The sequence below is a fragment of the Vigna unguiculata genome, chromosome 1, assembly GCF_037176805.1.
Source record: "Vigna unguiculata cultivar grain cowpea cultivar isolate G323 ecotype 2 chromosome 1, ASM3717680v1, whole genome shotgun sequence".
Classification (NCBI taxonomy): domain Eukaryota; kingdom Viridiplantae; phylum Streptophyta; class Magnoliopsida; order Fabales; family Fabaceae; genus Vigna; species Vigna unguiculata.
In genome coordinates this window covers 5906018-5919451 of record NC_140792.1, presented here as the reverse complement: position 1 = coordinate 5919451, position 13434 = coordinate 5906018, and the positions used below count along the sequence as shown (strand labels likewise).

Genomic DNA, 13434 nt, shown 5'->3' with positions numbered 1-13434 from the left:
CTAGAGAATAATTTTTCTTTCTTTTCTCGTGTAATGGATGTAAAAGACTTGTGGATGATCGGGAAGTTTTGACAATATGTGATAGACTAAGTTTCATGTTAATTTCTATGATATGTTTACCTCAAGGTTCTCACAGCTTTAAAATTTCTGGCTAAGATAAATTTTTGCATTCATTTTCACTTTTTTTCATTTTTCATAATTCATTTCATTTAATAAAAATAATAGAGCAAAAGCAAATACAACAGCAAAATTTCCGCGACACCCTTATCGCACACGAGCTAACCACAGAAGCATGGAAGACTGGGAAGAGGCTCATGAAGTTGTGAAGGCCGACATTAACCAGCTGAAGGATCAAGTGGGCCAGATCCTGGAGGCCTTAAAGTCGCTGAAGGCTTCGGGAGAAGCTTCCTCTGCATGGATTGAGGAAAATGTTCACCCTCAGGTTCCACGATATGAAGTCCAGAACGCACAGGGCATGTCAATCCCATTCCCAATGTACGGTCTGCCTCCGGGGTACATTCCACCCGTTGGAGAGTATTCAGAGGCAGAGCAAACTTCCTTTTCTTTTCCTATGACTAACAATACACTACCGATCAATACTCAAGGGCCGATATTAGCCACGACACCCATGACGGGAGTAGGAATGAAAGAGACAGTCACATTCGTAGAACCAAGGGTGACTGTAGCACCAAAGTCTCCAAACATAACTGTTGACGAAGATGCTTTGGCTAAGGTCATACCGCACGCTACGGCCCAGGTAGTGTCCACCGGTATTGATGGGGCTAAGAGTAAGCTTGAGATCCTTGAAGAGAGGGTTCGAGCCATTGAAGGTGGTGGAAGTTATGGGTTCGGCGATGTTGCAAGATTAAGCTTGGTTCCTGGTGTGATGATACCACATAAGTTCAAGGTCCCAGAATTTGAAAAGTATCAGGGTACCACGTGTCCTAAAAGCCATCTGACAATGTACGGTAGAAAGATGGTTGCTTATGCCTATGATGACAAGTTGTTGATACATTGCTTCCAAGATAATTTGGCTGGTGTTGCGCTAAATTGGTATACACACTTGGAGCCATCTCGAATTCATTCTTGGATGGATTTGGCAGACGCTTTTGTGAAGCAGTATAAGTACAACATGGATAGCGCGCCGGATAGATTGCAATTGCAAAATATGGCTAAGAAGGATATTGAGTCCTTCAAGGAATATGCACAACGGTGGAGAGAGTTGGCTGCTCAGGTTGAGCCACCACTACTTGATAAAGAGATGGTGGCGACGTTTGTAAACACACTGGAATCACCATTTTATGAGCATATGTTGGGGAATGTGTCTTCCAATTTCACTGATATCATTATTATTGGTGAAAGGATAGAAATCGGGTTAAAGAGTGGAAAAATTGCATATGGCCCGTTCACGGCTGCAACTTCTAAGAAACCCAATTTCCATCCAGGAAAGAAGAAGGAAGTGGAAGCACACACAGCCTCAATGATGTCAGCGTGGGAAAGTTGGGCTCCTACTCACAATTATCGACCACACTTGAACCAACCTCCTTATGTGGCCAATGTAGTGTCTGTTCATCAAACACCACCTCAGCAACAAGGGTTTTATCAAGCGTCAAATCTTTATCAACCACAGCATGCCCCGAATAATGCTTGGAAAACCGAACCTAACTCAGGTTTCAACCGAAATGTAGGTCAAAACACCAATATGAGGAGGAATCAAGATAGGAACTTTGTTCAGTTCACTCCCATTCTTATGACGTATACGGAATTGTTACCGCATCTTCTCCAAAAGCGCTTGGTGGCAATTTGTCTGATGAAGCCTATGCAACCCCCGTTCCTAAAGAATTATGATCCAAATGCTAAATGTGATTATCACGGAGGGTGAGTTGGACACTCTACTGAGAAGTGTGTAGCCCTCAAACACAAAGTGAAAGCTTTAATCAACTCAGGGTGGGTAAAGTTTCACGAAGACAAACCTAGTGTTGAAGCGAATCCTCTTTCTGGACATGGGAATCCTTCGACAAATGTCGTCGAGGATAGGGAACACAAGCTAGTAAGGAATGTGAGTGAAATCCAGAGCTCCAAGCAGTTTATTTTTGAGAAATTGTTGAAATTGGGTCTGTTAAAAGGGGGATATAACTTGAGTGAAAAATGCGGATTCCATCCGGGTGCTAAACATTCAATCGATGAGTGCACCAAGTTCGAGGATGTTTTACAAAATTTGCTCGACAGAAATTTGGTGCAAGTATGTCGTGAGGGTATGGAGGAGGAAGTATTTGCACAGGATGGCGGGAAACCCGATGTGACTTTGCCAGAGCCATTGGTGATTCATTTCACCAGATCCACCCCTACACTAGCAATGCAAGAAAGGCAACCTATTACTATCCAAGCACCATCCTTTTTTCCTTACAAGAGTGAGAAAGTTGTCTCGTGGAAATATGGTGCATGTGTGTCGGGTGGGGAACAGCGAATAGAAGGTCAGCCTACCAGTGGTGAGCCAGTGGTTGAAAACATTTCGGGTATTGGTGGAATGACTAGGAGTGGTCGAATATTCACGCCTCCGATCTTGATGAAAGATGGTGTGAGTAATAGTGAATCGATGATGACCAAAAATGCTAAAGAATTCTTGAAGATGAAGATGATACAAACCGATGAAGGTCTGAGAAAAGATGACAAGAGAGAAATATCTAATGAAGATGCTAGTGAGTTTTTGAAGTTCATACAACAAAGCGAGTATAAAGTGGTCGAGCAGCTGAATCGCATGCATGCTCGGATCTCTCTTTTGGATTTACTCATGCATTCAACCTCACATAGAAAGCTACTAATGAAGATACTCAGTGGAGCACATGTGGAACAAAACATTTCTCTGGACAGTTTTGAGGGAATTGTTAGCAACATCACCGCTAACAACTACCTCACTTTTACTGACGAGGAGATACCTACTAAAGGGAGAGGACACAACAAGGCCCTTCATGTCTTTGTGAAATGCCTGGATCATGTTGTGGCGCAAGTATTAATCGACAACGGTTATTCTTTGAATGTAATGCGAAAAGCGACATTGGGAAAGCTACCGTGTGAAGGTATTCACATGAAACCAAGCGCAATGATCGTGAGGGCTTTTGATGGGAGCAAGAGAGAAGTGATGGGAGAGGTAGAACTGCCAATCCAAATCGAGTCGTGCGTCTTTCAAGTAACTTTCCAATTAATGGATATCCTCCCAGCATACAGCTGCTTGTTGGGCCGCCCTTGGATTCATTCAGCAGGTGTGGTGCCTTCAACCTTGCACCAAAAGTTGAAGTATGTCATGGGTGATAAACTAGTGATAGTTTCAGGAGAGGAAGATATTTTGGTGAGTGGACCTTCGTCTTCTCGATATATTGAAGTAGCAGAAGAAGCCCTTGAGACAGCTTTCCAGTCCTTGGAAATTGTGGGCAATACCTATGTAGAGCCATATCCGATGAACCCACAATTGTCTCATGCCTCCCTTATGACTGCCAAGATCATGCTAAAAGAGGGATACGAATACGGAAAAGGGCTAGGCAAGGACAAGCAAGGACTGATATTTCCCCTGGAGGTCACTGAGAAAAGGAATAGATACGGCCTGGGATACAAGCCTACTCGAGAAGACAAGAGGAGGCTGATGGAAGAAAGGAGAGAACGCGATCTGGCTCGCATGCAGGGAAAAGATTAGGAGTCAAAAAGGATCCGCATCTGCGATATGAAAGAGAGCTTCCACAGTGCCGGATGGATCAACGCTAGCCAAATAGCAGTTGTCAACGATGAAGATGAACGAGAAAGCTCAAATTTTGTGCAGTCATACACTTCAGATGCACCACTCAACAATTGGGAGACTTTAGATCTACATGTGATGTTTAATTTGGTTAAAATGTAATATTTTTAATTAATCCTACTGCTTTGCCCGAAGCTCTAGGATTCATAACTTAACGGGTTGACACCTTTTTCTTTATGCTCAGCGTGATAATCAATTTGTGTTTGCTACCTTCGTTTTTTTTTTGTTTTGCATTTTTCATTGTCGTTTGTTTATTTATCGTTTATAAATTCAAATAATGCAGATATGACAATGAATGTTTTGAAAATAACAATATCGATATCCCTAATTTTGAGTACCCTGTCGATAATATGGAAGGTGATTATGAGGAGAATCCGGAACCCTCCCCTGAACTAATGAGATTAGTGGAACAAGAATCTAAGGAAATAAAACCCCATCAAGAGGATGTTGAAACACTTAACCTAGGAGAGGAGGATGAGAAGAAAGAAGTGAAAATTGGCACTAGTATGAAGAGAGAAGTGAAACAAGAATTATGTGCTTTACTAAAGGGATTTAGGGATGTGTTTGCTTGGTCGTACAATGACATGTCTGGCTTAGATACTGATATAGTGCAACATAAGCTTCCACTCAAGCCGGAATGTCCTCCAGTTAGACAAAAGCTAAGGAGAATGAAACCAGAGATGTCATTAAAGATCAAAGAAGAAGTGCAAAAGCAATTTGACGCTGGATTTCTAGCTGTGGCAAAATACCCTCAATGGGTGGCAAATATTGTACCAGTGCCTAAGAAGGATGGCAAAGTTCGGATGTGCGTTGACTATCAAGATTTGAACCGTAGGAGTCTAAAGGACAATTTTCCATTGCCTCACATCGACACATTAGTGGATAATACAGCCAGATTCTCACTATTTTCATTTATGGACAGCTTCTCGGGATATAATCAGATCAAGATGGCACCTGAAGATATGGAAAAGACAACATTTATCACATTGTGGGGGACATTTTTCTATAAGGTCATGTCTTTCGGACTCAAGAATGCCGGAGCAACCTATCAAAGGGCCATGGTGGCGCTTTTTCATGATATGATGCACAAAGAAATTGAGGTCTACGTAGATGATATGATCGCCAAGTCCGAGTCAGAAGCAAAACACATCCTCAACCTGAAGAAATTGTTCGAGAGATTGAGGAAGTTCAAGCTTAAACTAAACCCGGCTAAATGCACATTCGGTGTGAAATCCGGAAAGTTGCTGGGTTTCGTTGTCAATCAAAAGGGGATTGAGGTTGATCCTGACAAGATGCGCGCGATAATCGAAATGCCTACTCCTAATACGGAGAAGGAGGTGCGAGGTTTCTTGGGCAGACTGAACTACATTGCTAGGTTCATCTCCCAGTTGACTTCCACCTGTGAACCAATATTCAAGCTATTGCGTAAAAATCAGGCTGTCAAGTGGAATGAAGACTGTCAGGCTGCTTTCGACAAAATTAAACAATATCTTCAAGATCCTCTAGTCTTACGCCCACCTAAACCTGGGAAACCACTAATCTTGTATTTGACTATATTGGACGAATCAATGGGTTGTGTGTTAGGTCAGCATGATGAAACTGGAAGAAAAGAGCATGTCATATACTACCTGAGCAAGAAGTTCACAGAATGCGAACGACGATACTCGTTTTTAGAGCGAACTTGTTGCGCATTGGCATGGGCCGCCCATCGTCTAAGACAATATATGTTGAGTCATTCTACCTGGTTGATATCCAAGATGGACCCCATCAAGTATATTTTTGAAAAACTCGCTTTAACTGGAAGGATAGCTCGATGGCAGATGCTATTGTCAGAATACGACATTATATATGTCACACAGAAATCTATCAAGGGTAGTGCTCTGGCTGAATATCTGGCTCAACAACCCATTAACGATTATCAGTCAATGCAGCCTGAATTCCCCTATGAAGACATCATGGCCTTATTTGAAGGTGATCAGGAAGAGCAAAATGGAAAGACATGGATGTTATTATTCGATGGAGCTTCTAACGTCATGGGACATGGTATAGGGGCAATACTGATATCTCCAGAGAATCAGTACATTCCAATGACCGCAAGGCTGTGTTTTAATTGCACGAACAATATCGCTGAATATGAAGCTTGCGCTATGGGCATCCAAGCCGCAATTGAATCGAAGGCGAAAATTTTGAATGTGTATGGAGATTCAGCATTGGTTATCCATCAATTAAAAGGGGAATGGGAAACTAGGGATCCGAAGTTGATTCCCTATAGAGCTTATATCATGGAGTTGGTGGAGTATTTTGATTCCATTGAATTTCAACACATTCCGCGAGAAGATAACCAGTTGGCAGATGCCTTGGCTACTTTGTCATCGATGTTCGAGGTTAATCAAGATGGGGTACTGCCGATGATCCAAATGAAGAGTCACGAAGAGCCAATATATTGTCACTTCATTGATTACTTCACTAAATGGGTAGAAGCTGCTTCTGACGCCAATGTGACAAGAAAAATTGTGACTAAATTCATAAAAAGAGAGCTGATTTGCAGATACAGATTGCCCAACAAGATAATCACTGATAACGCCACCAACCTGAACAATCAAATGATGACTGAATTGTGTGAAGGATTTAAAATCCAACATCATAATTCTTCTCCTTATCATCCAAAGATGAATAGGGCAGTCGAGGCTGCTAATAAGAACATCAAGAAAATTGTACAGAAAATGGTGGTTACGTATAAAGATTGGCACGAGATACTTCCTTTCGCTTTGCATGGGTATCGTACTTCAGTACGTACATCGACTAGGGCAACGCCTTTCTCTCTGGTATACGAAATGGAGGCAGTGCTACCTTTTGAAGTAGAAATTCCATCCCTACGGGTGTTAACGGAGACCCAGTTGGAAGAGGCTGAATGGATTCAAGCTCGGTTTGACCAGCTCAACCTCATTGAGGAGAAGAGGCTAACAACAGTGTGTCACGGACAGTTATACCAAAGAAGAATGAAAAAAACGTTCGACAAGAGGGTGCGCCCTAGAGAGTTCCATGAAGGCGAGCTAGTCTTGAAGAAGATCTTGCCTATACAGAAGGATCACAGGGGCAAGTGGACTCCAAATTATGAAGGCCCATATGTGGTGAAGAAAGCATTTTCTGGTGGGGCACTAATTCTCACAAGGATGGATGGGGAGGAATTACCGTTACCGGTCAATTCTGACGCGGTCAAGAAATTTTATGCATGATGATTCCTTGATAGGATACGCTACTAGGGGATACCGACATTGTACCCAAAGTTTGTTGTACTCTGCTTTGTTTTTCGTTCAATAAATACAATTTGGTTTTCTCCATAAATTTGAAACAATTGATGTCATGTTGAGCTCGTAAAGAGAATAAGTAACAGATAATCTAAAAAAAAGAGAGGATAAAAGACGAATAAAGCCATATACATACCAATGAGGCATCACAGGTATGATCTCTAAAAGCAGGCTCGCTTCTAAAGGGTGTCGTGGAAGTAAAATAATAAAAAAAAAGAAAAAAATGAAATCAATTTTGGAATTTGTTGTTAATAAAGTTGTCAAGTGTATGGCATTTTCAAAAAATGAGGAGAAAAAGGGAATGAAAATACAAAAAGTGGGGAGAAGGGAAAGTCTTTCCATGGTTTGTCACTTTAAGCATAACTTGCGTTCATCTCTTGTTGAAGCATCTGCATTCATATTGCTCGAACCCCCAATTCGTTCACTTCCCTCTAAAATAAAGGATTACCCTAGGAAATAAAGAGGAGTGTACTGTGGCAGGTTTTGTTTAGTTGACCTTGTCTAACAATAGGCCAAAGCCACAAGTTGGGAAGAACAAAAAGGGATTGTTTGTTAGAACGAAAAACCTACAAAGGTGATATGGGAGAAGAAAAGAAGATGAAAGTGGAATGGGTTAGATGCTGCCAAATTTTGGCTTGGAGTTAAGCTCATGTGAAATTAAAGTGAAGAAACTTTGAAATGACATGTGGCCTCCTTCCCCTACCAAAATTTAAAGGAAAATTCCTATATCCATTTGCACCCCCTTTGAGCCAAAATAAAAATTTCTTTCAGTATCCCTGGACAAGAATCATCAACATGTCAAGTTACTCGAAACACATAAGAGGTGTTCAAACAGATCAATGAAAAAGAAATCTAGAAATGCATGTCAAAAAAAATCACAAAGGGATAACAATGCAAAAGACATGAAGGATGTGAAAAAGGAAAAGAAAAGTGAAAATAAAGATGATAGAATACCCCGAAATTCCAAGTGAAAGGCTTACAGGGTGTCATGCAAATGATTCTTGTTCCAAACTTAATACTTGCAAACTCATACTTGGGCCTTATAAACCATTTCTTTCATAAACCTCTTAACCCCTAGCCACGCTACAAGCCAAGAAAAGTCCACATCGATTGAAGAATGTTTGTTTTGATCTTCTCATGAGCTTAACTCGTGGACAAAAGTAAACGGTTGACGACAAAAAAAAATGGAGGAAAAATTTCCCATCAGCCTATGAGTTAAGGAAAAGATTCAAATTGGGGCAATCCTTTCCGTCTCATCAAACTACGCTCTTGCCCAACGCAACAAAACTGGGGCAATTTTTAAGCCTTGCATGTTTCTTCTCGAGTATTAACCTGACCACCGGTAATGTTGCCCCTGAACAATTGTTCAGCCTCTTACAAAATTGGTTCCTATCCCTCATTCATTCGTGAGTTCGAGCTAGTATGTTTTGCATGACGCGCAAAAAAAAAGGGAAGAAATTAAACTCATAGTTTTGCAAAGTGCACTAGGATCTTTCACCACTCCCCACTATTTTTGCTTGAACATAATATCAGAAACGTGACTTGAACATGCGTTGGATTTGACAACAACGTTGACAACTAATTCCAAAACAAGAGCATCTTTGAAAAAAAAACAAAAAAACAAAAAAACAAAAAAAAAAAAACAAAAGCTTCACATGAATATTACCCATACATCCATCTCATCATTTTACATCATCACGTAAAAAAAAAAAAGCTTCACATGAATTTTATCCATGCATTCATGCATCTCATCATGTTACAAGAATGGACTCAAAAGTTCAGTCAGGACAAATGTTTTGCACAAGTTTCGCCAATGTTAAGCATTCATGTGATGTTTGTCGATACATCAAAATCAAACCTCAGGTTTTTCCTTTCGGACAAGGACCCCCTCCTTTGGAATGGTCAAATCCACATTGCATCGAGACCCTCTCCGTGGGACTGGTCATCGATTCCTTCACATCAAGGCCCTTTGCGAAGCAATGGTCATTGATTTCTTGGTTGCATCGAGGCCCTCTGCGAGGCAATGGTCATTGATTTCTTTACATCAAGACCCTCTCCTTTGGAATGGTCAAATCCAATGTGTCGTATCGAGACCCTCGCCGTGAGAGTAGTCATCGTTTCCTATGCCTTCTCCTTAGGATTGGCTAAATCGTTTGACAGATCAAAACCCTCTACTTTGTAATGGTCATCGAATCCTTCCAGATGTAGATCCGCTCCTTTGGAATGATCAAATCAACATTGCATCGAGACCCTCTCCGTGGGATTGGTCATCGATTCCTTCACATCAAGGCCCTCTACAAAGCAATGGTCATTGATTTCTTGATTACATCGAGACCCTCTACAAGGCAATGGTTATCGATTTCTTTACATAGAAACCCTCTCCCTAGGAATGGTCCAATTCACACATAAAATTTCAAAAAAAAAAAACCAAAAAAAATGTCTCAAAACATGAAAGCACATAAAAAAAATCTCAAGATGAAGCGAAATTAAAAAAAAAAAGGAGAAAAAGAAAAATTCTTACTTTAAAAAAAAACAACAACATAATTTCAAAAAAATTTGAAAAAATAAAAATAAAAAAAAAGAGAAGAAGACAAAATTTTAAAAGTTTGTTTGACATCATGACCCGCTCTGATAGAATGGTCAGTGATTTCTTTCTTTCTGAAAAATACTTGGTTGAATCCACTTCTTTTTCTGGATGTTGGCCCTCTTCTTAGATTTGGTCTTCACATTTCTTTAAATCAGTTTTTATTCACCTTCTTCCTTATCAAAACACGAACGAAATTAGTGTTTCTGTCTTTACTTATCTTTTACTATGATATTATGAAAAGTTAATTTTTATATTATCGGTAAAATCTAAGTAAAGAGGGGCAGCTGTCAACACCCAATTTCGTCCGAGTAAGAAATAAAAATTTCCTTTAAAATAATTAGGAGAAGGGAAAAATAGGAAAAAGTGAGCATTGATTTGTATATAGATATATTCCTACTTTTACTTTCATCCCATTTTTAATTTTTATTTAGTTTTATCTTGCTTTATTTTATTTTATTTTATCCTTTTTATTTTATTTAATTTTATCTTTAAACTTTTAATTTAAATTTTAATATTTTTGTTTACTTTTCTTATTTTATTTTGTTTTATTCTTTTTGAAAAGGTATAAATACACATTTGGTACCCAAACTTTTTCGAAAAGTTCAATGTGGTACCCGAATTTTAGGAATGTTCAATTTGGTATCCCAATTTTCTAAAGAGGTTCAATTTGGTCCTCTCCGTTAAGTTGGAGTTAACACCGTGTCCGTACAGGACACGTGTCAAGCCATGAAATTTTAATTTTTTTTCAAAAAATTAATTTTTTTTTTCAAAAAGTTTAAAAAACTGCCACGTGTCAGTTTATCATCGTGCCACGCGGCAGCTTACAAGCATGACACGTGGCAGTGTAATAGTTGTTTTCAATTTAGTACCCCAATTTAAATTTTTGGTTCAATTTAATACCCAAATTTTTTAAAATGATCCAATTTCGTCCTTTCCTATTTGAGACCAAATTAGTAAATAAGCTTCATTATAATTTATATAAACATGTTAAAATAATTGTTTTGAATTTATACATCAAATCACTACACCTAAATATTCAAATTATTTTATTTTTTACAAGTGTAAAAAATTTCATATATAAAAAATTACAAAGGTTAAAATGAAAAAAATAAAATAATTTAAGTATTTAGGTGAAATGATTTGATGTATATATATTATAAAAAGTTATTGTAACATGTATATATAGGTTGTAATTAAGCTTATTTACTAATTTGGTCTCAAATGGAAGATGACGAAATTGAACGATTTTAAAAAATTGGGGTACTAAATTGAACCAAAAATTTAAATTGGGGTACTAAATTGAAAACAACTATTACACTGCCACGTGGCACGATGATAAACTGACACGTGGCATTTTTTTAAATTTTTTGAAAAAAAAAATAATTTTTGAAAAAAAAATTAATTTTTTGAAAAAAAATAAAAAAAAAATAAAAATTTCATGGCTTGACACGTGTCCTGTACGGACACGGTGTTAACTTCAACTTAACGGAGAGGACCAAATTGAACCTCTTTAGAAAATTGGGGTACCAAATTGAACATTCCTAAAATTTGGGTACCACATTGAACTTTCCGAAAAAGTTTGGATACCAAATGTATATTTATACCTTTTGAAAAAATATAAAAAAAGTGAAAATAATAAAAATGAGAAAAAGTAAAATGAAAGTCAATGGTGCACCTTCTCTGCACTTTTGAGACTTGGCATGAGAAAGGAAATGGTGGGGAGGTGTATCACTGCGTGGCAGCGCCGGTGGAATGGCAAAAGCCAACCTGCATCTCACTTTTGGCCCTTTTCTAAAACCAGCACAGAATATGAGCGAAAGAGGAAACTGGCATGGTAAGAACAACGGTCAAACCATTTGAAAAAGGGGGGGACTCTGGCACAAGGGGCAGCTCACTCGCAGGGGGGAGAAGATACCATTTCAAAAATACAGTTCATATAGGGCGGAAAAAACACATTTTGAAAGAAAAAAAGGAAAACAAAAAAAGGAGAGTTGGGGGAGATCGCAGAGGTTTGGGAGAACAAGACAAAGCCACAGTGAAAAGAGAAAGGGGTTGCACGAGTGAAGGAGCATCAAGAGGTAAGTATCGCTGCCATGGAAATGAACTGAAAATGTATGTGACTTGTTGTGCATGGTTAAATGACCGAATATGATGTTATGTTGTGTTGTTCTGTTGTGCTCTTTTGCTTGTTGATTCATACGCCTGTGTTGTGATGTTGGGGTTTCCATTTACATTATGTTTATGCCATCTGAATAAAAACAAAAAAAACAAAGAATCAGAGTCTAACTACAGCGACTAACATCAATGTCACGTAATACACTCCATCCTCCTTCACCATTCTATTCTCCTCTCCTCCGCCTTCACCATTCTATTCTCCTCTCCTCCGCCTTCACCATTCTATTCTCCTCTCCTCCGCCTGTACACACATAACATGACCAGCTTTATCTTCTAGCCTTCCACAGACACTTCCCAACCGAACCCCATAGCCACAGATTACCTCCATTTATCCCTACCGTCTCCATTTCCCAAAGGCAGCCAAATACACACAAACACCAATCCTTCCCGTTATCACCACCTTCCCGCCGCACTTATAGAACCACCACCTCAAATTCATATCACCACCATTTCAACCTGCAAATAAAACATACAAGCAAATAACCAGAGTCAAATACATTCGTAAACCACTCATTGTTCTGCAATCTCCATTCATACCGAATCAGAACCCCATTCCAGTCTCATTTTCTCCGATCAGTCACATCCAATCATAGCACAGAGATGAACAAAGGAGTAGAAACCATCGCCGACGGCGAGGCCGCCGGCGGTTCAAAGCTTTGAACGGAAAACATGCACAAATCGCAGCAACCCTGGGTGTCACGAGAGCAGCGCGAGTTGAGCCTGAGAAGAGAGGGAGCAAGGCTTGAGCATCTATCTCGCGCAAGAAGAAGAATGAAAGGCTTGGGGCGCGGCGGTAACGATCTGGGTCGCGAAGGCCGGAGGTTGAGCTTCCATGGTGCTCACGTGTCCCCATTTTTAATCTCTGCACACTCCCAAATCCCTTGTTTGTTTTGGGCCTGTTGTTGACCCTTTGTTGTTACTGATTGCAACCTATGTTTCACTACACACACCTCTAGTAACTACTTCCTGCACCCCTAAGTTGACTAACTCCACCACTCATTTGTGTATTATTCCTATTTTAGACTTGTTTTATTTTTATCCACACTTTTAATAAAGACACCTTATTTACTTCATGTACCTCTCACTAATTACTCATGTACCCTCGTATTTTGTTTTCCACTTTCATCCTTCTTAATTAATTTGTTTCTTTTTATTTATTTACTTTTTCATTATTATTATTTATTTTCGTTTTTTTATTTTTTTTTATTATTTCTAAAAAAAACAAATATTTGAAAATTATCAAAAATTGCAAAAAAAAAATAGAAAAAATAAAAAATCTAAAAAAACAAAAAATATTCTCTTTCACTTTATTGTGTCTGTCCGATCGCTCGCACCGCGTGGCACTTATTTTCAAAAAATACCAAAAATAGTTTTCTTTCTCTTTTAGTGTTTGTCCGACCGCCCGCGTTGTGTGACACGTATTTTCAAATAATCTCAAAAACACCAAAAAAATTCAAAATACAAAATATCAACATTCTCAAACAAAAGTCTTTTTTAAAGAACTACGTAACCCTGATTTCTCATTTTGAATGAGAATACGTAGGACCAAGGTCAATCTTTGTCGGGCCAAAAAAATT

General features: G+C 39.0%; 1 protein-coding gene across 1 annotated transcript; it reads left to right on the top strand.

The window, feature by feature from the left end:
• The first annotated feature begins 292 nt into the window (after positions 1-292).
• Positions 293-7023, top strand: LOC114187554 (uncharacterized). Its single transcript, XM_085665581.1, has 3 exons — positions 293-1878; positions 1978-3681; positions 4071-7023. The coding sequence occupies exons 1-3, from the start codon at positions 293-295 to the stop codon at positions 7021-7023; spliced, it is 6243 nt and encodes a 2080-aa protein (XP_085521707.1).
• Positions 7024-13434: the final 6411 nt, after the last annotated feature.